The following is a 26,387-nucleotide window of genomic DNA, read 5'->3' on the forward strand; positions in this document are numbered from 1 at the left end:
TCCTTTGGCGGGAACCTAAACCTTACAAAAGACGCTCCATCCTCCTCTATTTTCCGGGGGTATCCAAGCTTCCTCCAGAGTGTCGTTTCTCCTAATTTACAAATAAATCTGATGATAGTGTATTGCAGACTTCTTTCTGGTGGTTTTTGGATGATTTGGTGTTAACACGAGGTAGGTTAGTACCGGGATCTCTAATAGATCATGTTTCATGAGCTGTTAGATCTTCCTTCGAGCAGTTTCGATTTACAGTTTTTAATAGCTAAAAACAAAGATGAATGCTTTCTCCAATTGTCCCATTAGCATATTTCTAGGAAGAACTCCCCCACCCCATATAGCCTTAATTTCCGTTTAAAAGTGGCTTTAGTCATTTTATCTGCTTTGCATTTCAACGAATTCAATTAAAATTACTTAAATTCTGAATTGTTGGGTTACATTGAAATGTAGTAGATGGGGGCGTACAGGCCTTGAGGACGTCAATTTTTTTTGTATGGTTACTGTCCATTCAAGTCCAAGGTCAGGCTGGGATCAATTTTAAAACGCTTCTCTAGGAGGAAGCCCAAAGCATTATTCGTGTTTTTACGGGAGCCCCCTTTTCCAGGGGGCACAAATTTGGGGAGTGACGCTTACTGAGCGTGGAGGAAGGTGCTTCTTTTGTTTTCATCAAGGAGATACGCCTGGATTCAAGCCTGAGATCCCCAAACATTGTACCTGGAACCCTGTGACGGCTGCGCGCGGGGTCTCTAAGGAGAGGTCCAGTGGGTCGGGGGATGGGACAGTGGCTTGTGGGCACAGGCCGCCCCGGCTGCCTGGGGACCCCGACCACGGCTACTCCGCTCCAGAATCCGCATGCGCTCCCCTGCCGCCGCCGGGTTTCCCACGTTAACAATTCAGTGGCCGCCCGAATGCCTCCCGCAGGCGACGAGAGTCGCACACCAGCCTCGGGCCCGATGCCCGCCCCCGAGTAACGGAGCCCACGCCCAGAGCCTTCGGCCCGCCTGCCTCGGCGCAGTGCAGCACGGCGCGCTCTCGCCTGGGGCGACCTGGATCGCGCGCACGCGCGCAGGGACCCCGCGCCCTCCAAGGGGGAGGGGGCAGAAGGGGCGTCCCGGGGGGCAGGGGAAGGAGAAGGAGGCGGTCGCGTCGCCTCCGGCGGGGCTCGCGCTCACCCTAGCGCTCGCCCCTCGCCTCACCCTTGCCCCGGGAGGGTGAAACGCTTTCTCCCGGCATGCAGCGGGAGGAGGGATTTAATACCAAGATGGCGGACGGCCCGGATGAGTACGATACCGAAGCGGGCTGCGTGCCTCTTCTCCATCCAGAGGTGAGAAGCCGCGCCGAGCGCATTCCTCGCCCTAAGGCCTCTGCCCATTTCTACCCCGGACTCGCGAAGGGCGGTGGCCTGCGTGTGGGGGGTAGTGGAACATGCCGAAGTTGGGGAAGGCGGGGAGGCAAATCCAGGCCCGAGCGCGGCTGCGAGTGGATAACGGGGGAGGAGATAGCGGGGCGGGCCCGGCCGGGGCGGGCTCTGGGACGCAGTCCCTGGCTGTGCCTGGAGGACAGAGTGGGAGATGTTGATGGTTGTGCTCTGTCGCCTTGCTGCTCGCGGGTGCACGGGCAGCGGGGGCCTGGTGCTAGTTAGGAACCGCACCTTAAACCCCTAATCGTACCCCAAGCCTCTCTGGGGCGAGGAGGAAGCGCGTCTGGTTTTGATATCTTTTCTTTCGCCTTGTTGAATGATGCTGTCAGTTCCGTTCATTTAGCTTACTGTGGGGGAGTATAGGGTAAAAACACAGTTTCTTGGACAAAGTGATGGTCCTTCCACGTTACCCCGTAAGCAGCACCTTAGGCACCTTGTGTCGGATGTCCTATTTGAGCGTTTGCCCTTAAGCGATTGAAAAGAGAGGTCAAAACTTTTAGTAATAGACCCACGCTCACATCATCAGGTCGTCAAAGTACCGGGGTTTTTTGTTTTATTTTATTTTTTGTTTTGAAGATAGGGGAGGACAGTACAACACGTTACCCATCACAACATGAGTATCTTCGCCTGTAAGTAAACAGTGCCCTGCTCCAGGATCAGTCATGTTCTGTACTTGGTTACTTCTTAGTTTATAGCTGAACTAGTGCTAGTTCTGGCCTGGAAGCAGCTCTTGATGCATTCTTGTGGTCCACAGTGATGTGTGGATGGGCAGCGGCAAAGCTTCCTGAAGAACCTCGGCAGTTTTCATGAGGTTAAAGGATGAAGACAATCTTTGTGTTATAGTAGGATGAACAAACATGGACGTCTGTACCTGGCTACTCTGCATTAGAATGATTCTATTTATTGATGAGTTTTAATTTGTAGCATGCTTATATTATTTAGTAAAATGTGAATTAAGAAAAGCACTTACCCATGTAATATGTTAATACTCAACTACACTCTCATTCATTACTTTGATTAATCACAAAGAGATGGGACAGTTTCTTAAGAAAATACCTGTGTCAGTCTCACGAGAAAAGGCTAATCCGGATTTCTGACTAGCAGAACTGAACAGTAAGACTAGACGTTTTGTTGTTGTTTGTTTTTTTAACCAACGTGGTAACATTTTCCGAACTGTGATTGGAGATCTCTTTTTTTCAGTTCACACTTTCGCCCTGAAAATATGTCAAGAAGTAGACAAAGTTGTTTTCAGTTGATAAATTGAAAATGTTGCCAAGGAATATTTCTATCCATCTATTCCTGTGAGAGTATTTTAAATACTTAAATATTGATTGAATGTATATTTTAACACACCAGTCCCTTCATAAAGTTTTGTGAAATACTACATTGTTTGGTACTTTAAGAATAATTTTAACTGGTAACAAATCTAGAGATTGCTTGGTATGATGGAATGACCCGTAGGCTTGAAGTTTAGAGACCAGTCTTTAGGTTGACATTTAATAGGCTATTACTATAGAAATTGGCTTCCTCATCATTGAAAGTCCAAGTTCATATAAATGATATATACTGCTTTTCACCCAACAGATACAGGGACTGATTAGTTTAGATGCTTTGCATCTATAGCTTTTAGCTACAGGGCTAAGGTCTTTCAGAAATTTTCCTGTGGTTACTGTTGCATTCATACCTGCTGCAGACCTCGTATAGTTCTGCTTTCTTGAAGTGCATGCTTGGGAAGCTACTTCTCTGAGTTCTAGATTTATAATATGGGATGAAAAAAGAATTACTAATAAGCTATTGTGAGAATTAAGTGAGATAATGTATACCTTTTTTTGTTGTTGTAAAATAACCAATGTTTTCAGTATCTCTTGGAAAGAAACTCATTCTCTGCCTTGGTGAGCAAATAAAACAGTAGTACTTTTAACCCCTTTTTGGAGAGTACATAGACTTTTGGTTAGATAGATTTAGAATCTAATTCTTAATTTGTACTAATTAGCTAAGTGACCTGAGACAAATACTTAATCACTTAAAGCCTCAGTTTGTTCATCAGGAAATGGAGATGTTGCCTACCTAGTTCATTTGGCTGTAAAGGATTAGGTGAGACTGAATGTAGAGAGTCAAGAATGGGCACATTGTTAAGTTAATGTTAATTTTTTTTCTGTACCAGAAGAAGGAGGGAATATTAAACATTTAATATTCCCTTGATTTTGGTGGAATAGTTTGGAAACTTGTGTGAATTTTAACTTAGTGTAACAAGTCTTTGCAGCAACGTTTTATTTTACTGTTCATCTTCAAATTTAATGCTGTATCACAAAAATAGTTGCTCTCTAAATATTTGTCGAATAGATGAATTTGTCTGTAGGTTAAAAAAAATTAGCAGTTCCTTAAATCCATTAGCATGCAAACTGCTCACCATCAAAACCTTTCTGAGGGGATTATGTAATTAGATGAACAATGAATCCTTCTTTTTAGGGGTATTTGCTGTGAGAGAACCTTTTTAGTTAAATACTCCATTTGTTTAGTTAGTCATTTAAACATTTGTTTATCTTGTTTGGGTCAGGCACTGTGTTGGACTCTTGAGACTGGGATTTTTATAGTAAATTCACTGTCTTGAGAGTGTCTTGAGAGGCAATATAGAATACTGATTTAAAGCCAGGGCCTTGGTGACAAATTAAGAATCTGTGCTCTGCCACTTACTGTCATCATAGTCAAATTGCATATTCAGTATTTAAAAAATTGGGTTGATAATACCCACCTCTTAGAGATATCGTGAGTATAAAATAAAATGATGTTTATAAAACAGTCATCACAGACTTAGACACATAGGCTACCAATCAAAGCTAACCTACAAAAAGGCCTTGACCTATAGCATATGGTGAATACTAGTGCTATCTTCTTCCGTTCCCTTCCTTCCTTTCCTTTGCCTACCTTCCTACTCCCCTCCCTTCATCCCTTGCTTCCTCCCTTGCTTCCTCCCTTCCTTTCTCTCCTCTTACTTTCTTTCCCCCACCTCTCTCTTTCTGTCCCCTTTCTCCCCCTCCTTCTCTTCCTCCCTTTCTTTTTTAAAATCCTCACCTGAGGCTATGTTTATTGATTTGAGAGAGACAGACAGACAGACAGACAGACAGGCAGACATGAGTCTGTTGCCTCCTGTGTGTGCCCTGACCAAGGATGGAACCCCCAATTTAGGTATGTGTCCTGATGTGGATTGAACCCACCTCTTGGTGTACTGGGTAATACTCCAACCAATTGAGCCATTTGGCCATGGCTACTTTGTTTTCTGATCAAATAGATGATTATTCATTTTATCATAATGAAGGAAATTATAGGCTATTTGGGAAAGGATGAACTGATTATCAGGGGATTAGGGTGCTAATCCCAGCTCTGACTTTACTAGTGGACATTTAACTAGTCCTAGTTTCTTTGATTTTACGAGAAAGAATCTAGACTAGATGATCTCTTAAGATTTCCTTAAACTCTAACGTTCTGATTGTTATGTTGTAATTTTTCAAGATTGATAGGCTTAAGCATCTGTTTCCTATATGTGTAGCACTGTGCTAGGTGAAAATGAAATAAATAGGATAGCTTCTACTCTGCAGAAGTTAATGACTTTAGTTGGGAAGATATACGCATATGACACACTTAACAGAACCTAAATAAGGGTTGAATTGAGTAGTGTAGCCTATATGCAGTGTCAGATTCCTGTCATCTAGAATGGTTAGAAGAAAGACTTTTAATGGAGAAATAAAGACCATAGGTTGGTGTACGGGGTTCACTTGACTTGCTGTCACCAGTCTTCCATTCATCCACTAGTACATCTTTAGTAAGTCACCTCAGCTCTTTCCTGGAATGAGGCCATAATACTCCCTTTTGTGACAGTATTATTATAGGGGCTCTCTGTTTCAGCCAGGTCTGACTCAGAGCTTTGAACTGGAGTACCTAGATTATCTAGGGCTTTCATCTCTTGCTCGCTTCATTTTTTCCCTCAATTTCAAAACTTCTATTAATTACCTTCTCTCTAGTTTCCCATTCTTTTAATGGTTACATTTTTGTTTCACATTAATTTTGTCCATATTTGTGTCTCATTTTTTTTTGTTTAGAATATTAAACTGAAGTACTATGATATCTCTTGTCTTCCCAGATTTTATAAAATCTGTTTTGAAGCTTTTAGTAAAAGTGATTTTGCCTTTTTCCATTATATATTTTTGCCCTATTGTGTAGTTAGAGATGTACATGCGTACACATATTTAAATTAACTCATTTGCTTTCAGAAAGCATATATAAAACTACTCTGAAAATTGTTCTCTTTCTGTTAGGTTATTGGCACACTCTTTCATTTCAAAACATCTTTCTGGTAATCTTTAGGAACTCATGCCCTTTTTATTCATCAAAAATGCTATAGGTCATATAATTATAATTTAGATTTATAAATACTACAGCTTAATCATGATAACCACTGAGCCTGCCCCACCCGCCCCCGGGGAAAATACAACTAGTTGGCTACCTCAGGGTTTGTGACAAAGCCAAAGGTGAAAATTACTGAGCTATAGAACCAAAAAATTTGGTTGTAAGAAATGCCATTTAACTGTTTTGATTTCTTTGTTTTATTTTGCTTACTATTTTTATTTAATTTGAGAGAATTATCCCAGAAGTATTTGTTAAGAGTGGAATGTGGAGTGGGTAGATATAAAAGCAGATAAATTAAAAGTATGAGTGCTGGTGTTTGGCTGCTTGACTTCAGATCCTAGTTTTGCCACTTACTGTGATCCTGAGCAAGTCATTGAACTGTGTCCCAATTTTCCCAACTGAAATGGAGATATAGCACCTCATGAGGTTGTGAAGAGTAAATGAGATAATGTGTACAAGATTTTGTGTCTGGTATTTAGTAACAATAAATGTTAGCTGTCAGTGTTGTGGTGAGACATTAGTATTATCTCAAACAATAGTAGTATATACATAGATATGGAGGCAACTGACTAGCTAAGAATTAAAATTGGTTGGGGATCGAGGAGAGGATTGGCAGAGATCTCTTTATCACAAGACGTTTTTGCACTATTTAATTTTCTTAAAGATGTGTGCTATGATTTGAGGAGTATTGAGCATCTAAGTATGGTCATGATGCTTTGCTAGGCCACAAAGTAATGAGGAATACAAAATAGAGCGCTGCAAAGTAACAAAAGATTAACTGTAGTCCTATAGAACCCTCAGGATAGATGAAGGTATATGTGTTACACTTGTACACATTTTGTTAAAAATTAAAAAATGCATGTGTGCCCTGGCTCAGTTGGGTTGAGTGGTATCCTGCAAACCGAAAGGTTCAATTCCAGTCAGCACGTGCCTGGATTGCAGGTTCTGTCTGGATTGGTGGGTGTGGCCGCAAGGCAACCATTTCATGTTTCTCTCTCTCTCAGTTCCCACCTGCTTCTCTCTCTGGAATCTATAAAAAAAAATATATATCCTCACGTGAGGATTTAAAAAATAATGCATGTGGACCTCCTTTCCCCCAGAGAGTATCCTAAGGGTAAGTTAGGTTAGTTAGGGTTAGTTAGTCAGTTAAGGGGTCTTGATGTAGTGTGTTTTTAACAGAACCCCCCAAAAATACGTAATCTAAAAAAGGCATTATTTCAACGTCAAGATTATGTGCAATTCCCTTTCAAAGCATTATCTAATTTTATTATTTTATGATTAGATTGTATTACAGATAGGTAATTCAAGAATAAAATAGCAACTATGTTAAACTTTTGATTTTGAAAACTTGATTTGATGCAATGTTATATTTATAAAATGTGCAAGTAAAATTTTTACCCAGTGTAATAATTATCAAATTATAGGATAATATCTTCTATTAAAAACTCCTGAAAATAAAGGTGTAGGCAGCTTATTTAAAAGGACAGTGGAACTTCAGGCTTTTGTAAAGGAGATATTGTAAGAACTTACTTTCCTGATTTATAGAGGTTAAACAGAATATTTTTAGGTTTTGTTTAAAAAATTATTGAAAACTGTTGAAAATTATTTCAGACGAGATCGGACGCTTTCAGGGTGGTATGGCTGTAGACTGAAAATTGTTTCAAATGAATTACTCCATTTTCTAGGGATAATACATACTAAATGTGATAGCATCTTTCTTTGATAAATCAGAATATTATAGTGTCTTAGGCTCATCTGTTTCTTTATCAATGATTATTGCTGAGAAAATGGAGATGATAGGGCTAAATGTACCTGAAGTGTTTTTCAGTTTTTTAAAAATAACTTTCTGATTATGAACATTTGTTAACTTATGCAGTATTTAATTAAGGAGAAACAAAATTAGTGACCAAAACTATCTTCATTCTCATGAAAAAAAAAAAAATCCTTTTATGAGCTGAAGACCTAAGTTGCTTGTTTTAGAATCCTCAGGTTGCAAATATCACCAACCCTTTTAAAACTTGTTTGGACAAAATAAGGACTCATATAGCCCAAATTCAGGATGGCCAGGTGCAATTAAACTCTGAGCTGAGAATGTCAACAAGAGTCTGCTTTCTGTCTCTTCTCATCTCTGCCTTTCAGCTTCTTTTTCTCCTCCTATAGAGCAGCTTCTTTCTTCTCTGTAATGGGGGTCTGGATGCCAGCATTCTTTTTGCCTCATATCTCATATCTTAACTAGCCATTAGAGATTGTCTGCATATCTTCGCTTATTCTATGTAGTAGCATAGGATTGTCCTGATGGAAATTATGTGCCCACCTCTTTAGTAGTGGGGCACTGTAACTGGCAAAGATCTCTTGGTTGAAGTTGGGGGAGGAACAGCTTTCTTAACAGCTAGCAAAGGAATGCTAGCAAGCAAAACTATTTCTGTGCTCTATAGTCTTAATGTAAAGAATTGTTTATTTGTTTTAATTACATTGAACTTATTCTTAACACTAAATGTTCTAGTTGGGCTACTGAATAGCATTCTATATGAATAATTTAGACCAGGCGTTGGGAAACTTCTGTAAAGGCTGGATAATAAATATTTTCAAGTGCGTGGGCCATATAGTCTCTGTAACAGCTACTCAACTCTGTGGTTGTTGTATGAAAGCAGCCATAAACAATATAGAAATAAATGGACAACTGTGGTTGTTGCTTGGGGGGAGAGGGGTATAAGGGTACTGAGCAGTAATGGAAAAAAATGCAGTAAAGGTGAAATGAAAAAATAATGTTATGGATAGGAAAAAAAAAATGTTTGAGATTATTTAAAAAAAAATGAATGGGTGTCTTGTGTTCCAATAAAACTTTATATATAAAATCAGGCAGTGGGCCAGATTTGACCTGTGAGCGATTTGCCAGCCCCTGATCTAGACAATACCTAGAAACTTCAAGAAATTTATACTAAAATATGTGATATTTCAGTACATTGAATCCCATTAATTGCTGTTGTGCTTTAACTTCATCCGAAATGGATTTGTATGGTTGGGTGAAGTACGAATGTGTGTGTGTGTGTGTGTGTGTGTGTGTGTGTGTGGTGTAAGAATCCTATGGAGAATGTTATTAGTATACATAAGCTTTCATATGTATATGTGAAACTTTTTTACTATTTCTTAAAGTTTCTAATTTAGTATGTGGGTTTGTGATTTGTATATTTTGAACAAGTTCCAGAGGTTACTCTGATATACACTCTCACACTTGATCCCTCACTTTCTGATATGTCTGATATAGAGGAAAAGTTTTACTACAGGGGGAGGAAGTAATTTGACATTTAATGTATGAGGCATTGTACTTCGTGCTTTTCATGTTTCCTTCTCAATCTGATAGATGATAATAATGGTAATTGCTAATACTTTTCATAGTATAGCTATGAGCCAGGCACAATCCTAAACAGTTTTGCATATGCAGTCACACCTTGGCACTCATTGGTTTCAGAACTCATCAAACCCTGTATTCTTTGCATTTTGAGGAGAAAAAAATGTTTAGCACTTGGTGTTTGATGGGGACTTGTTGCACTTGGTACAACTTGTATGAGTCATGACACAACCCTGCAAGAGAAGATGCTTCATCATTAGGTACTTGTCGGCTTTGACACTCACGAGTTCCAGAGCGAATCAAGGATGAATACTGAGGTACCACTATATTATATATTCATTCATCCAATTCTCACACTGCTTTTATATCTATTTTACATGTGAGGATATTGAGGCATAGAGAGGGTATGTTGCTATTAAGTGGCAGAACTGAATTTGAATCTAGGTTCAAACTGCTTAAATCTAGTTGCCTCTAGTTACAGAGTTGGTTGAATATTCTTTGACAGGCAGACACTGGCTAGCTGTGTTTGCAAATTTCCTCATTTACTTAAAAAATTTAAAAAATTTTTTAAAGACTGTGTTTTAGAGTAGTTTTGGGTTCACATCAAAATTGATCAGAAAGTACAGGGAATTCCCATTTACTTGCTGCCCCGCCCCCACAACACACAACCTCCCTGAGTGTCAACATCCTGCACCAGAGTGGTACATTTGTTATAGTCGATGAACCTGCATTGATCGGTTCATTATTTTCACCCAAAGTCCATACTTTACATTATAGTTTGCTTTTGGGATATGTCCTATGGTTTTGACAAATGTATAATGACATGTGCCTGCTATTACAGTATCATACAGAATAGTTTCACTGCCCCTAAAGAGCCTCGGTGTTCCACCTAGTCATTCTGTCTCCATAGTCTTTTCTTTTTAAAGATTTTATTTTATTTTATTTTATTATGTATTTTTAGAGAAAGGAGAAGGGAGGGAGAAACAGAGAGAGAGAGAAAGCATCGATGTGTGAGAGACATTGATCGATTTCCTCTCATATACACACCCAACTGGGACTAGCCGGCAACCCAGGCATAAGCCCTGATTGGGAATCAACGGCCTTTTTCTTTGCGGGGTGACGCTCAACCAACTGAGCCATGCCTGTCAGGGCTTGTGCCAAAATGTCATAGAGTTGAGACTACAGTTTGTAAGCCTTTTTAGACTGGCTTCTTTCGCTTAGGAATGGGTATTTAAATTTCCTCATGTCTTTTCATGGCTAAATAGCTCATTTCTTCTTAGAGCTGAATAATATTCCATTGTCTGGATGTAACAGTTTATCCATTCACATTTTGGTTATTTCCATGTTTTGCTTATTTACTTTTTATAGTAGCTCTGCAAAGTAGTATTACTGAGCTTACAGATTAAGAAACAGACTCATAAAGGTAGTTTATTCAGGTTCACATCACTAGTATTTGGATGAGTTTTTATTCGAACCTAAGCTCTGACACCAAACCCATAACCCTCAGATGTACTCTGCCATATAAATTATTAGGTTAAATACAAATTACTTTATACAAAATAATGTAAAAATTCTGTCAAAGTTACTATCAGTTCTTTGTTATTAAAGTAGTTATGGGAGGTCTCAATTTAGGCAGTTCCTCTAAGGACACTTCTTTGGGTAACCTTTTGACTTGAAGTAATAAAACTAGATTTCCTTAAATCCCTCTTTTTTAAACATTTTTAATTCAGTCCTTTAGTCTTTTTTTCCTCCTGTGTTGTTTAAATTCATAAGGTAAAATATACTTCCATTGATTAAAATCCTTTGAAAGGAAGTGAAATAACCTTAGGTGTGGATCATGATAGAGGGGTTGGAGGTAAACATTCTCAGTATTAAATCTGTGGCAGTAGCTGATGGGAGTACCCATGCTACTGGCTTAATTATAGACACCTCAGGTTTAAGCCTTTTTGAAGAGTTCACTATCATTTGTATTATTTCTAAATCTCTTTTAAAGACTTGTTGCTAGACCACATTCTGTTAGTTAAAGCTTTTTGGGGTACATTTCAGGGAGAACAGTATAGTTCAAGTGCCACATCCAGCAGTTAGTAGTAGTTTGATCTTGAGCTCATAAATTGCTTAACCTCTTGGTGCCTCAGTTTTATCTGGAAAATGGGGATAATAATCACACCTACTTCTTAGGTTTCTTTTGAAGTTAAGAAAATTAATAAAACCATATTTTGTAGGTTTTAACATATATTTTTTATATTTTAATATCTCTGAAAATCATGTCTGTTGCTTTTGGTTAGGTGGTAGTAATGTTTTAGCAATACAGTAGCCAATTCATTTTGCTTATATATCTCCTTTTACTATATCTAATGTAATGTAAAGCTATCTTTGCTTTATCTTTACTTTGCTTATATATCTCCTTTTTACTATATTTAACTGATATATGATTAAAAACTCTGCCTAAATAAGTCTAGAAATGATCTTTCAGTTAGTAAAAATAAAACTTCTAAGTGATAGAAAGCATTATATATAGTTCAGTTGGCAGTGTTTTCTTTCTTAGTGATACATACAATAATGGTGCATCTTAAAACCAATAGCATCTTTGCTTCTATGGAATCCTGTCTCTAAATAAAGTTTAGAAGAGTACTTGGCACATAGAGTTAGCTGTTGTTTTATAACCTTTCTTTTAACAGTTCAAGGTTATGGGAGTGCATGTATACCATTGTTAAACCTGTTTCCATCTTGGAGATTTTATCTCCCTTAACTGTAATTATAAACACTTCATTAATCTTCATAATTCTATAACTATAATCATGAATAAACTGTAGGCATTATTTTCTAAAGAAATTTTGCTTTCTTACTGAACACCCAGTGTAAATATCCAGGATCTTCCTGTTGTTTAAGAAGTTAATTAACTTGATTTTAGAAGTAACCATTATTTGAAATTTTTCCTTATTTGTGTCCTTTTTATTCCTGGGAATAATTGAATGTAACAAAATAAAAAAGGGGGCCATGTTTGGGGAAAATAAATTGACAAACTAGAATCTAGCACTATAATATAGCAGACCGAATAAAAACTTAAACTTTCTGAACTATTATTTTAACATCTGATTTATCCTATGTTGTTGGGTAGTATATGAATTTTCAAGGTATCAGAAATTTAAATTCCAGCAGAGGTTTTTAGGCTTTAAAAAAAAGTGACACATGTTTATTAGCCATGTGTGGCTAGAGGCTTTATAATATGTTCATAATTGCAGAAAGATAGGGAGAGAAATAGCGTGTGGTTGCCTCTCCTGTGCCCCCAGTTGGGGGCCTGGTCTGCCCAGGCATGTTCCCAGATTAGGAATTGAACTGGTGACCCTTTGGTTTGCAGGCTGGTGCTCAATCCACTGAGCCACACCAGCCAGGGCTCTGTGATAATGTTTTTAAAAAACTGTCAAGCTGTTTTCCAGAGTGGCTTTACATTTTACATTGCAACCAGGAGTATATGAGTGATCTGATCTCACTCTATCCACACCAACATTTGTTGTCACTTTTCAATTTTAGCCTGCTTTAATAAATATGTGATAATAATTCATTGTGGTATTAATTTTCATTTTTCTAATGGCTAATGATACTGTTATTTCATGTGCTTATTTGTCATCTGCATGTCCCCTTGGATGAAATATCTGTGTCTGTATTAGTTTGCTAGCGCTGCCATGACAAAATGCCACAGACTGGGTGGCTTAAATAATAGAAATTTATTTTCTCACAGTTCTGGAGGTTAGGAGTCCAACCAAGACCAAGGTATGGGCAGGTTTTAGTTTATTCTGAGGTCTCACTCTTTGGCTTGCAGATGGCCACCCTATTGCTGTATTCTCACATGGTTTTTCCTTTGTGCACATGTGCCCCTGGTGCCTGTGTGCCCAGGTTTTCCTTTCCTTTAAGGACACCAATCGTACTGGATTAAGTTTTACCCTGGTGGCCTCCTGTTAACGTAACCCCCTCTTAAAGGGCTGAGCTTCAAATATTGTCACCTTCTGAGGCAGTGGGAGTTAGGGCATCAACGTAGGGATTTTGAGAGACACAGGTCAGCTTACAACAGTGTCTTTTGCCAGTTTTTAAAATTGACTATTTTACTGTTGAGTTTTTTCCCCTTAGTAAAGAAAGATGTAATTTGAAATGATATTGCAATGGAGGGAAGAACTATTGGAATAGAGAGAGGGAAGCTTTTGCAATGGAAGAATTCACTGACCAAAGATCTACATGTGTCTCAAATATTAGGCAGAATGGGTTTTTATTTCATAGTAAGGAGTTAACAGGGCTGGAAAGAACTGGGTGTGAGGAAGTGAGATGACCAGGAGTGGCACGATGGGATGGTGGGTCAGAGAGTATTTTACCCTGAAGCTAGTCTGTTTTTAGGAGGGGCTGTTAAGGATGGGTTGTGTGCTGGCTTTACTGTTGAGTTTTGAGGGTTTTGAAATATTTTCCAGACACTAGTTCTTTGTTGTTGTTTACAAATATTTTTCTCCTGGTCTGTAGCTTGTCTTTTCATCCACATAATGGGTTTTCTCAGATGGTAAGTTTAAATTTTGATGAATTCCAGTTCATATTTATGGATTGTGCTTTGTGTGTCAAGTCAGATTGGTTTGCCGAAATTCCAAAGATTTTCTCTCCTTTTTTTTTTAAAAACAGTTTATAGTTTTACATGTAACATTTAAGTTCAAGGTAAATTTTTAGTTTAAAAAAAAATTTTAATTTATTGATTTTAGAGAGAGAGAAAAGTGGGGGTGGGGAGAGAGAGAAACATCAATTTGTTGTTCTACTTATTTATGCATTCATTGGTTGCTTCTTGTATTCATATATACTCTGACCAGGTGTTGAACCCACAACCTTGGCATATTAAGGCAATGCTCTAACCAATAGGGATACCTAGCCATGGTTTTGTGGTTATTTTTTATGTAAAGTGTGAAAATAAGATTTATTTGCCTATAAGATGTTCAACAATTTGTTGAAAAGCTTATCTTTTCCTCTATTGAATTGCTTTTATATTGTTGTCAAAAATCAGTTGAGCATGTTTGTGTGTTTTTATTTCTGTGTTCTGTGTGTGTGTGTGTGTGTGTGTGTGTGTATTCATTCATTCCTTAGCCAGCGCTATACAATTTGGATTACTTATTATAGGTCTTGAAATTGAGTAGACTGCTTCTTCCTACTCTATTCATATTTTTTGTAATTATTTTAGCTCTTGTAGTTTTCACCTATAAATTTTAGAGTAACCTTGTTTATATCTCCAAAAACCTTGCTGAAATTTTGATAAAAATTGTATTAAACTCATATGTCAGTATGGGGAGAATTGACATCTTTACCATGTTGAGTCTTTCAATCCATGAATATGGTATGTGTCTATTTAGATCTTGGGTTTCTTTCATCAGTGGTTTGTGGTTTTCAACTTTAAAGTACTGTATGTGTTTGGTTACACTAATTTCTATCCTCTCATGTCCACTTAAGGCATCTCTTTAGTAGTTCTCTACTCATATTACTACATCATTGGTGTTTGGATCTACTAGATTGTTTCTGCTAGTGATCATTTCTCCCAGCCTAAAAATAAAAAAACCAAAAAACAAAATTGTATTTTTCTTTGATACCACTTCTCTTCTGTTTATGGCCCTATTTCTTGCTCTTCTTTGTAGCAAAACTCTTCAAAAGATTTACTTGCCATTCCCATTTTTCTTCCATCTTTTCTTTAATCAGTTTCATTCTCATACATGCCCCTCGCCTTGTCTAAGTAACATGGTATTTGGATTGCTAAATTCAGTGGTCTGCTTGTGGTCCTTATCCTTCTTGACTTTCAAAAGCATTGATATAGTTAATCTCTAATAGCTGAATTTCTTCATTTTGCTTCAGGGAATTGAAGATCAAAACAAGATATAATTTGGTACCCATTTAGATCCCCTCCCAAGTCAAGAAGTTTGGTAAATCTAAGTATAGTATAAGGAAAACTCATGCATTGTTAGTGAGAATGTAATTTGGTACTACCATCTTATAAAGCAGTTTAATGATAGTAGTTGAAGATAACTCAAAGTCTTTTTATCCGGAAGTTCCACTACTAGATGCTTATCCTAAAGAAACTTGGACAGATGAGACCTCTATAAGATTGTTTATTGCAGTATGGTTTAGAGTAGCAGAAAGTCTCTTAGAAGGAGAATGTATGTGGTTTATTCATGTAATCCAGCAATTTTCAACCTTTTTCATCTCATGGCACACATAAACCAAAAAACTATGTTTTGCCGATCTGACAAAAAAAGGTATACTTTTGGTTCATTCACAGCAGACAGCTATTATTGTGTTGGCTGTTGTCATTTTTTAATTTGCCAGTGTAAAGGAAAAGAGGTCAGTGCCCCTGACTAAATAGTTGGGTATTGCATATTTTAAAAATTCTTATGGTGCTCCAATGTGCCTCTTGCAGCATAGTGGCTGAAAATTGCTGATATAATGAGATATCACCTAGCAATTGCATTGAATAAACTAGAACTACATGTCTGAGCAGAGGTGAATCTCAAAAACATAAGGTTAAGTGAAAACTTAAGTATTGAAGGATAAGTACTTCATGATATATTTTGTATACTAGGATATTAAGTGGGACTTTTCCTGTCACCTAAGCATTTTCCTGGAGTTCAAAGCCAAGGACAGTAGCTGACAAAGGATTCCTGAAATATGAATAGATGTGTTTAACTTGCTGGGAAATGCCATAATTTGTCCTGGAACTCTGTTACTTCTAGCCTATACAAGATAGAACCTTTGATGGGAGGAAGTGTTCTTTGAAGAGTTATCAACCTGAGAAGGAGTGCTGTAGTGTTTATATTGCCCTCCATGTGGGTTGCAAGCAATTCCTCTGGAACACAGGGATTTTTCTGGAAGGAAGATGTTTGTTTGGCTGGACCCCTTCTAGGTTGCAGAGATAGTTCAGCTTCTCTCTGGTGCTGCGTGGAGTGTTAGAGAATACTTGGGAAAGTGTGATAGGGGTCCCTTGGAGTTATTGAAGGCTCAGAGACTGGGTGCTGCTGCTGCTTTACTGAGGAAGTGAAAAGGGTTAGAGATACATAAAATAACCTTGAAGTGGAAGAGCCAGAGCAAGAGCTTTCTCTAGTGTGATATTTACTCAGTGATGTTGAGTTAGGAGTGTTTCCTTGGGCCAACCAAACACTTTAGAGGCTAGATAGGCTATGGCCATCTTGAAAGAGACTTATCAGAGAGTTGACTGCTCTGCAGAAGCAGCCCCATGGGTCATACCCCTGGGATAGGGGCTGAGGAGGAGTTTTTAGAAATGAGCTGGAGAATGCCTCTTTTGCACCAGAGAATATTGTAGAGGGAGGTTCTGTTAAGAAAAGCAGAGCTGGACAGTAAAGTAATACTGAATTTCATTCAGACACTACTGCAATAGGGAAAAAGAAGCCCTCAGTGTAGAGGCTTAATTCCAAATACAGTAAGGACATTGGGGATTTAAAGCCAACAAACAGAATTGGGGGGTCAGTGGATGGAAAATACTAAGAAGAGGCATCAAGGATTGTATTCTTGCTAAAGCAGTTTAACAGTATTCTTGCTGAAGGCAGGCCAGGTGATTAGATTTCAAGGATGGAAAATTCTCTGTTTACTGACTTAGCAGGGTTTTTGCTAAAACTGGACTATGCTGTCCAGTAAGGGCGGGGCCCAAGGTGGAGGCTTAGTAGAGCAGAGAGCTCAGAGGAGCTGGACCAGAGTTTCATTAAAGAGACAGTCTTTGTTTCCATGCGCTGGATTTTAGAATTCTCAGAAGACCTCACGTGGGAGAGCCAATAGTTGATATTGCCAATCATTGATGGGTTTTGATAGCTGAGAGAAAAGTACAACCTGTGTAATAGGAACTTTGCATCCTTTACTTCTCACTTTCCCACCTTTATGCTCATCTTGTGGTAGGCTGAGTATTCCATCCCCCACCTCCAATATTCCCCCCAAATATATCAAGTCTTAATACCTGGAACTTGTGTTACCTTATTAGAAAGATTTTGCAGAAATGATAAAATGAAGGGTCTTGAGATAGCGAGTTTACCTTGGATATCCATTTGGAACCTATATGTAATCACATGTATCTTTTTACAAAGATTTTATTTATTTATTTTTAGAGAGAGGGAAAGAGGGAGAAAGGGAGAGAAACATCAGTGTGAGAGAGAAACATCAATTGGTTGCCTCCTGCATGCACCCAGACTGGGATTGAACCCGCAACCCAGGCACGGTCCCTGACCAGGAACTCAATGGCGACCTTTTGGTTTGCTGGGTGACACCCTACCAACCGAGCCACACCAGTCAGGGCTAATCATCTGTGTTCTTATAAGAGGGAACAGAGGGAGACTTGAACACACATGCAGAGAAGGCTATGTGAAGCTGACCAGCTGGATTTGAAGTCGGCGGCCTCAAGTATTGGAGTGATGTCACCATAGGCCAAGAAGTATCAAGAAGCCCACCAGAGCTGGAAGAGGCAAAGAATGGCTTCTCTCCTAGAGCTTCCCTAGGGAGCGTGGCCCTGCCGACACCCTGTGATACTGATAATTGATTTTGGACTTCTGAGCTGTCCAAAATCCACCTTCAGAACTGTAAGATAATTAATTCCTCTTGTTTGTGGTAATCTCTTAGAGCAGCAGTGGGAAGCTAACACATATACCATCACATAATACTATAATATGTTTGCATAGCAATAGGAACACAGATGACAGGACAGCTAATTCTCTCTGAGGAGAACAAGGACAGGTATGGTGACACTGGAATTGAATTGAAGGATTTGTAAAAGTGTGCCAAGCCTGAGATGCCATGTGCCTTCTGAGTAGAATGCTAATAACATGAGCAACAAGATACAGACGTTTTAAAAGTACACGACTTCTTAGAATGGCTATTAAACATGTAGGGTGCTTAGAAGGAAATGGCTGATACTAAAGCTGGAAAAAGTAAATTGAGGCCAGTTCATGCAATTTTATATGATTGCTGGAATTTTCTTGTTTCACCCTATCTGTGTAATTTATAGAATTTTAAGCAGGGGAGCAGCAATGTGGAAAGCCTATGTGTTGAGAGGATAGTCCAGAGGCAAAACGAGACAACTGATAAGGATTTGTTTTGTGAAAAATAGTTGAGACTTGGTAACTAATTAATTACATCTGAGATTTTGGGAGAATGAGTCAAGGTTGAATGAGTTTTTACTTTGGACATTTGATAGTTGGAAATATCTTCTAGTAAATAGTAGAGGAAGGAGGAAGAATATATTGTGGAGGTGGTGAGGGGGGAAAATTATTGGATGATCTTTTAAAATTGCATCTCTAATCTTGTTTCCTTGCTCAAAATTCCCTGATTCTCTTTTGCCAACTGAACTAGAGGCCAAAGTGCCTTTGTCTATTTTCATTTGAAGATGGGATTTGTACATTTCTTTTAGGATTTCCAATGTTTCTATATTTGCATTTTGGTAATTATATTTAACTAATTTACCTGTGTACTTGATCCATGAAGTTAAAAAACAACAATTTATAACTCCTAAAAGGTACTTCCTCAGAATTTTCCACATGTAGGGCATTCTGTGTGTGCTCTGCCTTTCTGGGGACTAGTTGGAAAGTGGCCAGGACTTGAGTTAGGGCTGATGATAAGAAGAGTAGTAGCTGTGTTTGTGAGGGCAGGAGGGAGGGAAGGGGACTTCCATAGTCAGTTCAACTAGGGGTTATATTAAAAACTGTTAGAATCTTAGAGGATAAAATTGGGAATTAATATCAACTGAAATGTGAAATTGGACATATTCTATAATGCGAGGACGTGATAATCAGATGGGCATTTATATCTAAATGCAGTATTAACTCATTCTTTGCCATGTACAGTATTTGAGAAAGGACAATTTAGCAACTTTATATATAATGGAGAAACAGTGAAAGGATTGCCTTTTAAAAATGGAGGAAAATAGAAAGAAATGAGGATCTATTGTGATTATTTTTTTTCCAATATTGCCTTTGATGTTTTTGCTTATGCCATGGAAATGAAAAACCACACTTTTTTGCAGATTTGATTGTATTATTAGACTATTCGAAAAGATCATAAAAAAAATCAGAGGTTACATTTTCACACTGTGGCCAAATACAAGATAAAGCTGAACATTTGTAGTAGTCTCATATACTAGTTATAACCAGCTCCAAAATACAATGAAAATTGTTTATGTAGATTCCCCATCTATATAGTACTTACCAAAATAATTCTCAGAATTGTATGTCAGGATAAACGAGATTTTGCTACAGAAGCAACCCTAAAATTTAGTGGTTTTAATGTTTGTGGTTCAGTGTACATGCATTGTAAGTTGGATAGTGGCTGCTCTTGGACCCGGACTGATCTCTAGTCTCTGGAACATTGCCAGTTTCCATGGCAGAGGGAAAGAGAGAGGGAGGAATTGTATACTGGTTCTTAAAACCTATTCTCTGAAAGCAACATGTCTCTTTTATTTGTATTCTATTGTTTAAAAAAAAAGTCAATTACTTGGACACACTTAACTTTCAAGGGACCAAGAACATACAGTTCTACCATGTTCTTGGGAAGAGAGCTGGAAATATTTGATGGGTGGTACTAGTGATTACAGTATAAATACAAAAATCAAGACCAAAAAAGCCCAAGGAAAGGAATAATGTATGTAACTGTAAAACGTATATTCCTTGAAGTATATTGAAAGCTTAATTCTAAAAATGAAACAGAAGTGTTTAGATCAATAAGAAAAAGGTTAATTCCTGTTTATTTTTCTATATCTATAAAAATCTGATTCAAATATATTTAACAAACAAATTTCAGGACTCAAAATAAAATGGCCAAAGAATAGGAATGGGAAATTCTCCAAAGAAGAAACAGAACAGGATATTATATTTAAAGTTGAAATTTCTATTTAAATTTGGGGAGAATTTAATAATAATACCTAGTGCCAGTGAGTTTATAGGAAAATGGTTAACTGTATATTGCTGAAAAAAATTCCTTTGCAAAAACAATTTAGATAGCATATCAAGAACCATAAAAATATTTATACCCTCTAACAATCCCTTTCCATGAAGTTTACTCCAGTTAAAAAGAAGAAATGTTAAATGAGTTAAAATAAGTATTTTTTAGTGAGGAAAAATTCACTCATTCTTTCATTTCAGGGCACTAATATGCTATGTTCTGTGCATGCTAAGCAGTGAGAGTATACAAATGATTAAAATAGGATTCTTACCCTGTCATAGCTTATAGTCCAATGGCATAGAGAATGTTAGGGGAAGACATAGAGGAGGCATGCCTGAGAAATAACTGAGTTTAATTAGGACAGCGTATTTCAACCAGTGTGCTGCAAGAATTTTTAAAACACGCAATGCCTATTTAGTCAGCAGCACTGACCTCTTTTCCCTTAGGTTGTCAAATTAAAAAATGATAACAGCCAACACAACAATAGCTATCTGGTGTGAATGAATCAAAATTATACCTATTTTTGTTTTTGTTAGATTGGCAAAAAAATGTTTTTTTGGTGTGCTGCAGAATTTATTTTAAAGACTATTTTTTAGAGAGAGGGGAGGGGAGAGAGAAAGAAAAGGAGAGATACATCAGTGTGGGATTGTCTCTCACATGCCCCCTACTGGGGACCTGGTCAGCAATCCAGGCATGTACCCTGAGTGGGCATCGAACCTGCAACCCTTTGGTTTGCAGGCCAGCACTCAATCCACTGAGCCACACCAGTCAGGGTTGCTGCAGAATTTTAGTAATTATTTTATGTGTGCCATGAGATGAAGAAGGTTGAAAATTGCTGAGTTAGGAACTGTAAGAATAAGCGAAATATTCAGTGATTGGGAAATGTTTCAGTATGTTTCAATATAGCAGTTTAATTAAATATTTTGCAGTGGTTAAAAGCAGTGCAGTACTTCTAAAAAATTATGTGTAATGGCATGAGGAAATATAAAAAGACTGTAACATGAGTACTATGATTATAGATTACATAAAATGTATAAACATTTTTCCCGGGCTGGTGTGGCTCAGTTGGTTGGAGCATGGTCCCATAGACCAAAAAGTCGCAGGTTCCATTCCTGGTCAGGGCACATACCCAGGTTGCAGGTTTGATCCCGGGTCGGGGTGCATACAAGAAGGCAACTAATCAATGCTTTTCTCTCTCTCTCCCTTCCCCTTCCTCTACAAGCAATGAAAAAATGTCCTTGGGTAAGGGGAAAAAGAAAAGAAAAAATTATAAACATGTAGGCAAATAAAGATTATATAGCAGAGTTGAAAGAAATTTGAAAAATTAGTTTGAATTAAGAAGTGCCTCTTCCTAAAAACACATAATTCCTGTCTAATAATGGGGTAAAAAAAAAGACAAATTCCAGTGGAGGGACATTCTGGAAAATACCTGACTCTTCAAAAAAAAAAACTGTCAAGCTTATCCAAAATACGGGAAGTCTAAGAAATTGTCATAGCCAAGAGGAACTGAGGGAGCCATTTTTAAATGCAATGTGATATCCTAGATGGATCCAGGAACAGAAAAAGGACATTATGTAAAAACTCGGGTATGTCAATAAAGTATAGACTTAGTTAATAATAATATTTCAGTATTGGTTCATTAATTTTAACAAATGTACCATACTAATAATGTTGGATGTTAATAATAGAGGAAACTGTGTGTGGAATATGGGAGCTCTTGTTTTTGTAAACCTTAAACTATCCTAAAAAATAGTTTATTTTTAAAGAGATAGAGAAAATATACAAAAGGCAGGCCTTTGCTGATCAAATATCTGTGGAAAGAGAAAAAGTATGCCAAATTTATGCATATTGTTACAAATATGTATGTATATATGGATTAATGCTAGAAGGAAATGAAGTAAAAACAAGTTTTTGAAGAAGCTAGAAGGTTATGAATGTTTTTCTGGCCTAAAATTTGTTGGAAGCAAACATTGTTAATTTGATAGTTTGGATTGAGGTATAATGGTGGGTGGTACTTCACCATAAAGAGAACTTGTGCCTCAAGGTGGGCTCGGATTATTAGAAGCAACACTCAGGTACTGTGAGCCAGGGATCAGGGACTACAGAAGGACACATAATTTGTAAGAGACCAGTTTCTTACTGGAAAAAAAAATGGTATCTTTCCATCCACGTGATTTTTTTTTTTGTCCCATCTTCCCTTAAAGAGGGTGCATCAAATAGTTAGTAAAGGATTCTGTCTTGAGTGTAGTGCCATCTGCTGGCGCAATTAATGAAAAACATTTTTAAAGAAAGTTTAGAGTTTTGTGTGGCTACTGGTTTTCCTTGTCATTCATTATTCACTTGGTTATATATGTTTTATGCTCATGTTCCTTTTCTTCATGATAACATAATCAGTATTTCTTTTTAAAAATCCTTATAGTATGCCTAGAATTTCTGTTCATTACTTCCTCAGGTGTTAAGATGGTCTCATATTTGGCCCATTGATTTGTTAGGACTTAGAAACGTATCAAATACACAAAGACCTTTTCTTCTTCTCTTTTTTTCTTCTTGTCAGCAACCCTATGCAGTATTCTAATTTTGTCTTATACATTTAATGGAATTTCAGCAGCAAAATTATATAATTAAGTACATTTAGCTCCTTGAATCAGAGATCAGCCTTTTAGAATGATTCCTGACAGCAGACATTTTCAAGTTTAGAATGATTACTGACAGCAGACAGTACAAGTCATAAACATATCGTTAAGCCCTAATGGCCTGCTAATTCACTGTGTATACAAGCTATGCACCAAAGGCAGGTAGTCAGGTTACATGTATGTGCCCTAGAATTTTATTGAATTGATTTCTCTCCCTCTTCTTTAAAATTTGGTAATGTATTTAATTAACTTAGAATTATGGCATCTATTTATATATATATTTGCCATTGTATTTTTTTCTTTGAATTGTCTACATAGTCTTTGCCCATTTTTCAAAGGTGGTGTTATTTATACTTTTTTCAAGTTTTTTTTTTCATTAGGAGTTTTCTTGGTAGTATTCTTATATTTAAGTCTTTGGTCTGGCGGGAAGTTATTTGATATAATGACTAAGATGGGAATCTATAGGAAGAGTCCTTAGGCAGGGCCTGCCAGTGTATAGTCACATCTACAGAAAGCCTGGAAAACAGATCTTCAATTTACTTTGTCCTGAAGTAAGTATTTAGGAAAAGTCCTGGAGCCATTTTAAACAAGTTACTTAGACCTGATGAACACAAAGTATATGGCCAGAGTCTCTGGGGATTCCAGGGGGGTGGGCGGCACAAAGACCCCCAAAGAACAGGAGGGTGTTCATGTTTCTCTCAGCAGGGAATGGTATAGGCATCTATGTGTTCTTATGGGGAGTATGGCCAACCAGGGAAGCCTTCACCTGGGAGCTTGCTGCCCTGAATTCTGCTCTGGCCTTGTTATTGTCAGGCTCAAATCATCTGCCATTAACGAAACTAAAGCCTTGGCTGTATTTATTGGCATATTTCCATCAAACATATCACCCTTTTTTGTTGGAGCCTGCTGAATTTTTTAAAAATCCCAAATAACTAGCCAGTTGTTCTTTTCATACTGTTTATTGAATATCTTTTCCTTCTGACTTTAATTCTCATTCTTCAAGCTCTCTTCCATTGCTCTATTTATAACCAATGCCCCTATTTTTACACTAGTTTGCTTTTTAATATGTTGTAATTACTGGCCTTTTCCCTTACTCTTCTTTCTGAATATTCCTGGATTTACTCACCTTGTATGTTTGTTTTTAAGCATATTGTACCATAGAACTTGTTCTTGGAGAACCTTTTTGGACTTACAAAACACCTCTATTTGGTTGTTAGTAAACCTAAAAGCACTGGGCCAGTAGAGGATTCTCTGGTCAGTAGCACTTCCCTCTTTTTATAGAATCTGGCACAAATAGCCCTCTTTTTTTATGAGCTGGTGATCTATACCAAATCTTTCATTACAGAATCATAAGCATGTAATTCTGTAACATAACAATATTACACTCAAGCACACTATATGACATTTTAGGTGAAATGTTCTGATTGCTGTCTGTCTCGTGCGAGACATTCACATACCCTACCAACCACACTCAATGGTGTTACTTCTGCCAGACCCTTTGTATGTATATGAATGTAAACTAAGGATTTAATAGGTATAGTGTTTTTAAAAAACTAACCAGATTTCACACAGACACTTGGTAATGGGTTGATTGGTTTTGTAGTTCTACCCGAGCATGTGTATCAGTGGATTATGGCATCTATCATCTTAACATACAAGCCAGCATTTATACAGCAGAATTTGAGTTCCAGTATGTTGATTTCTCTTAGCAGTAGTGTTTAGGAGCTGAGCTTATCCCAGTTCTTCTCATTCCTGTCTACTACTTCAGCAGCAGATTTTGGAGGAGCTTTTTCTCCTTCCAGTTCTCTTCAGCAAGTACCAACACTGTCAACTCGGTACTTGAAGGATCTTCCTAGTGGCTATAATTCCTGTACTCCAGTACTATATAAAATCCTTGTATGTTAGCCTTAGAAGAAATCTTGGATGACTTCAAATCCAGTAGTTTCTGAACTTTTTTTTAAAAATTTTTAAAGAATAGCTGAATCATGTTGGTTTTTCTTTTTCTTTTTTAAAGAAATCTGATATAAAGCCCCAATATCTCAGAACAGGATAAACAACAGTTTAAGAAGGGAATTGAATGGGGCTTGAAATCTTTTAACTCCTTGATGTCCTGATGTTGGTCCTTGAAGCGACTTAGAGAACTCTATGCAGATCTTATTCATCCTCCTCTTCTTATAAATGAGGGACCTGAATCCTTGGTGGATTGTATCCTAGATAAGAGAGTGGCAGTCTTTCAGGTCAGTAGCCTCTTACTGAAAGACGTTTTCTATTACACCAAGCTATTTCTCATGGAATTATTGCATTTTTAAAAGTTACAATGACCTACATATGTATTTTTTAGTTAGCATTACTTTTCTTGGCAGGGCTATCAATTAAATTGCTTTTTGGTTCCCGTTAAAATCAAGAAAAAATTATAGAATTTTAAAGTGCCATTAAATATTTGTATGTTGAATTCTATCTTATATAACTGCAAATTCATTATTAAAAATTTAATATTGTCTATACGTTTATACTATATACTTGTTTACATGAACACTGGTTTTTTATGTTATATTTTTAAAAGTTTAAAAACTACAGTTGTCATTTCTAAGCCTAGGGATGGTGCTTATCCTGATAGACAGTGTTGGCGTTTGCCACATTGACAGCATACTAATTCTAGCGACAAACCAGTTTGCAATCTGGTTTGTCTCTAGAATTTTTAAAAGTGAAAAAATAAATTTAAATTTTGAATTACAATTTTTTTGTTTTTTGTTTTGGTAATAAAAAAGGTTGGGGATTTACTTAAACATCATTTCTTCTACTTTTTAGGAGAATAACTCTACCGTTCTAGAATTACTCTGGGGATATATTTAAAGGCATCTTTAAAAAATAAGATTTCTTTTACTAAAAAGTAAAAACAAATAAAAAGCCTTACAGATGGGATAAGATAATGATTTTTAATACATTTGAAAGATTATTTCTGGCAATGTCACTGAGACAAAATGGACTGCACAGAAACCAAGAATAGGTCTCTAGGGATAAAAATGATGTTAAAAAGCATAAAAACAATAGTAAGCCTTAAATAGAAATTTATTTTTTGTTTTATGAATATTTGTTATAAGCCTGTAAAGCAGTGAATTTGTCATTAGTAAAAAAGAATAGCAGTTTGCCCTAAACAGATTTTCAAATTGGAATAGTTTTTAAAGTTAATACTTTTTAGAGCTTATATTGTCTTTATTTACATTTTAACTTACTGGAAAGTTCTTGCTTCTAATATGTGACTATATTTCTTACCTACTTTGTCCTTCCACTCTGGATTATGAAGTCCTTGAGGGGAAGAGACCATGGTTGGTGTGTGTGTGCAGCGCTTCTCACCCACGGTGGGAGCTGGCCCAGACGGAAAAAGCGGCAGGACTGATTCAGCCTATATTTAAAATGCTGGTGTTTCGGGGGAAGGGTTTCCATTGGTTTCTGATATTTAAAATATAATTCATTAAAATATTTTAACATCTTTACTACTGAGTTTTTATTGGCACCCTGTTAAGCTTTTCACTGGCCTCACACTTATCCTGGCCTGGAGTCCCAGTGCAGTGGGGAGCGCTTTGTGTATAGTAAGCTCTCAATACGTGTTTGGTCAGATACACGACATTATTTCATTTTGCTT

General features: G+C 37.3%; 1 protein-coding gene across 1 annotated transcript in view; it reads left to right on the forward strand.

Moving 5' to 3' along the window:
- The first annotated feature begins 1,113 nt into the window (after positions 1–1,113).
- Positions 1,114–26,387, forward strand: part of ZDHHC17 (zinc finger DHHC-type palmitoyltransferase 17) — a 92,328-nt gene continuing 67,054 nt past the window's right edge. Inside the window, exon 1 of the mRNA XM_054580141.1 lies at positions 1,114–1,318. Within this exon, the coding sequence (XP_054436116.1) occupies positions 1,226–1,318 (93 nt within the window). The 5' untranslated portion in view covers positions 1,114–1,225. The remainder of the gene's footprint in view (positions 1,319–26,387) is intronic.

The sequence above is a fragment of the Pteronotus mesoamericanus genome, unplaced genomic scaffold (assembly GCF_021234165.1).
Source record: "Pteronotus mesoamericanus isolate MK-2021 breed Mesoamerican mustached bat unplaced genomic scaffold, CSHL_Meso_final contig_56, whole genome shotgun sequence".
Lineage (NCBI taxonomy): Eukaryota > Metazoa > Chordata > Mammalia > Chiroptera > Mormoopidae > Pteronotus > Pteronotus mesoamericanus.